Raw genomic sequence first — 1,933 nt, forward strand, 5'->3', positions numbered from 1 at the left:
TTCCCAGAGCTGCCCTTTCAAGCAGCGCTGCCCTGCTCTCAGCACAGATCTTGGTGGGGTTTTTAAAGAGGAATCTGTGTGTGAGGTCATCTTCAAGGCAGCCCAAGGGAAAGTGCAGGGCAGATGGGAAACAGGCTGAGAGGCACTGCAGCTCTCCTGGCTCTGCAATAAGCAATGGAGAGCTCAGCCCTTCTGCCTGTCCTGGCTCAACACTCTTCAGAATTGTCATCAGAAAAAATTTGCCCCTTAAAAAGCACTCCCAGGTGTTATGATTGTAAACAAAAAAATCCAGTCGAAATTATTTTAAGAATACACTGTGCCTCTCTCCCGCAGCCCAAATTGCTCAAAGACAACAGTGCAGGAATTGAACTTTTCCATCAAAGCTGGGTTCCATGTGACATCCCCTGTGGTCGTGAGAGCTGTCCCAAAGCAGCTCCATGTCTGCACTGCAGCAGAGCAAAGCTGAGTCCTTGGCAGCACATGGGCAGAGCTCCTGCTCCTCACAGCACCCTCAGAGAGCACAAACCAGAGAAAAGAAAGGCCTTGACTTGGAGGGGATTTCCCTGAAAACTGCCCTGGCTTTGCTGAGAGGGGGCTGTCTTAATTGTTCCCTGTGCTTTCCTTTTCTGAACAGACCCTGTCCTAAGGAACAGCAAATGTCCAACAGCAGCTCCGTGTCCCAGTTCCTCCTCCTGGCATTGGCAGACAGGCGGGAGCTGCAGCTCCTGCACTTCTGGCTCTTCCTGGCCACCTCCCTGGCTGCCCTCCTGGCCAACGGCCTCATCCTCAGCGCCGTAGCCTGCGACCACCACCTGCACACCCCCATGGGCTTCTTCCTGCTCAACCTCTCCCTCACAGACCTGGGCTGCATCTGCACCACTGTCCCCAAAGCCATGCACAATTCCCTCCAGAACACCACAACCATCTCCTACATGGGATGTGCTGCACAGCTCTTTTTCTTTCTGTTCTTCATCTCATCAGAGTATTTCCTCCTCACCATCATGTGCTACGACCGCTACGTTGCCATCTGCAAACCCCTGCACTACGGGACCCTCCTGGGCAGCAGAGCTTGTGCCCACATGGCAGCAGCTGCCTGGGCCACTGGCTTTCTCACTGCTCTGCTGCACACAGCCAATACATTTTCCCTGCCCCTGTGCCAGGGCAATGCCCTGGGCCAGTTCTTCTGTGAAATCCAACACATCCTCAAGCTCTCCTGCTCACACTCAGGCTACCTCAGGGAAATTGGGTTCATTGCAGTTACTGCCAGTTTATCACTTGGTTGTTTCGTTTTCATTGTTTTCTCCTATGTGCAGATCTTCAGGGCTGTGCTGAGGATCCCCTCTCAGCAGGGACGGCACAAAGCCTTTTCCACGTGCCTCCCTCACCTGGCTGTGGTCTCCCTGTCATTTAGCACTGGTGTATTTTCCGACCTGAAGCCCCCCTCCATCTCCTCCCCATCCCTGGATCTGGTACTATCAGTTCTGTACTCGGTGGTTCCTCCAGCACTGAACCCCTTCATCTACAGCCTCAGGAACCAGGAGCTCAAGGATGCCATAAGGAAGATGATGACTGGATGCTTTTCAGGAGCAACAACCTTCCTCTCTTCTTCTGCACAACACTCAATGTGTATTCCTTTACTGTCCCAGGCTGCCTTCTAAATCTTTTGAGAGTGGTAGTGGTTTCCTGCATTTTTTATGCTTTTAATGTTGGTAACACAGAAATTTATTCTTCATCTCATACCTAATTCACTTTCAACCTCTTTGTTTTGACCCACAATTGTGTAAATGAGGAATCATTCTCTGTGTGCATTTAAACAAAATAAAAGTTCCTGCAGCAACTTCTTTCTCAAACATCCTGCCTTTGTTATTTTGCACATGAGGAATCACAGTCCCTGAGTATAATAAAGGACTTGAATTCTTTTTTCCAGATTCCC

General features: G+C 50.4%; 1 protein-coding gene across 1 annotated transcript; it reads left to right on the forward strand.

Moving 5' to 3' along the window:
- The first annotated feature begins 656 nt into the window (after positions 1-656).
- On the forward strand, positions 657-1,658 carry LOC120323980 (olfactory receptor 14J1-like). The gene is made up of 2 exons (XM_039385099.1): positions 657-1,586; positions 1,647-1,658. The coding sequence occupies exons 1-2, from the start codon at positions 657-659 to the stop codon at positions 1,656-1,658; spliced, it is 942 nt and encodes a 313-aa protein (XP_039241033.1).
- The last annotated feature ends 275 nt before the right edge of the window (positions 1,659-1,933 follow it).

The sequence above is a fragment of the Pipra filicauda genome, unplaced genomic scaffold (genome assembly GCF_003945595.2).
Source record: "Pipra filicauda isolate LSUMZ 115617 unplaced genomic scaffold, ASM394559v2 scaffold394_size754893_pilon, whole genome shotgun sequence".
Classification (NCBI taxonomy): domain Eukaryota; kingdom Metazoa; phylum Chordata; class Aves; order Passeriformes; family Pipridae; genus Pipra; species Pipra filicauda.

What these genes read in the sequence shown, in the direction of transcription:
- LOC120323980 (XM_039385099.1), top strand. Translation starts at nt 657, where the DNA reads ATGTCCAACAGCAGCTCCGTGTCCCAGTTCCTCCTCCTGGCATTGGCA.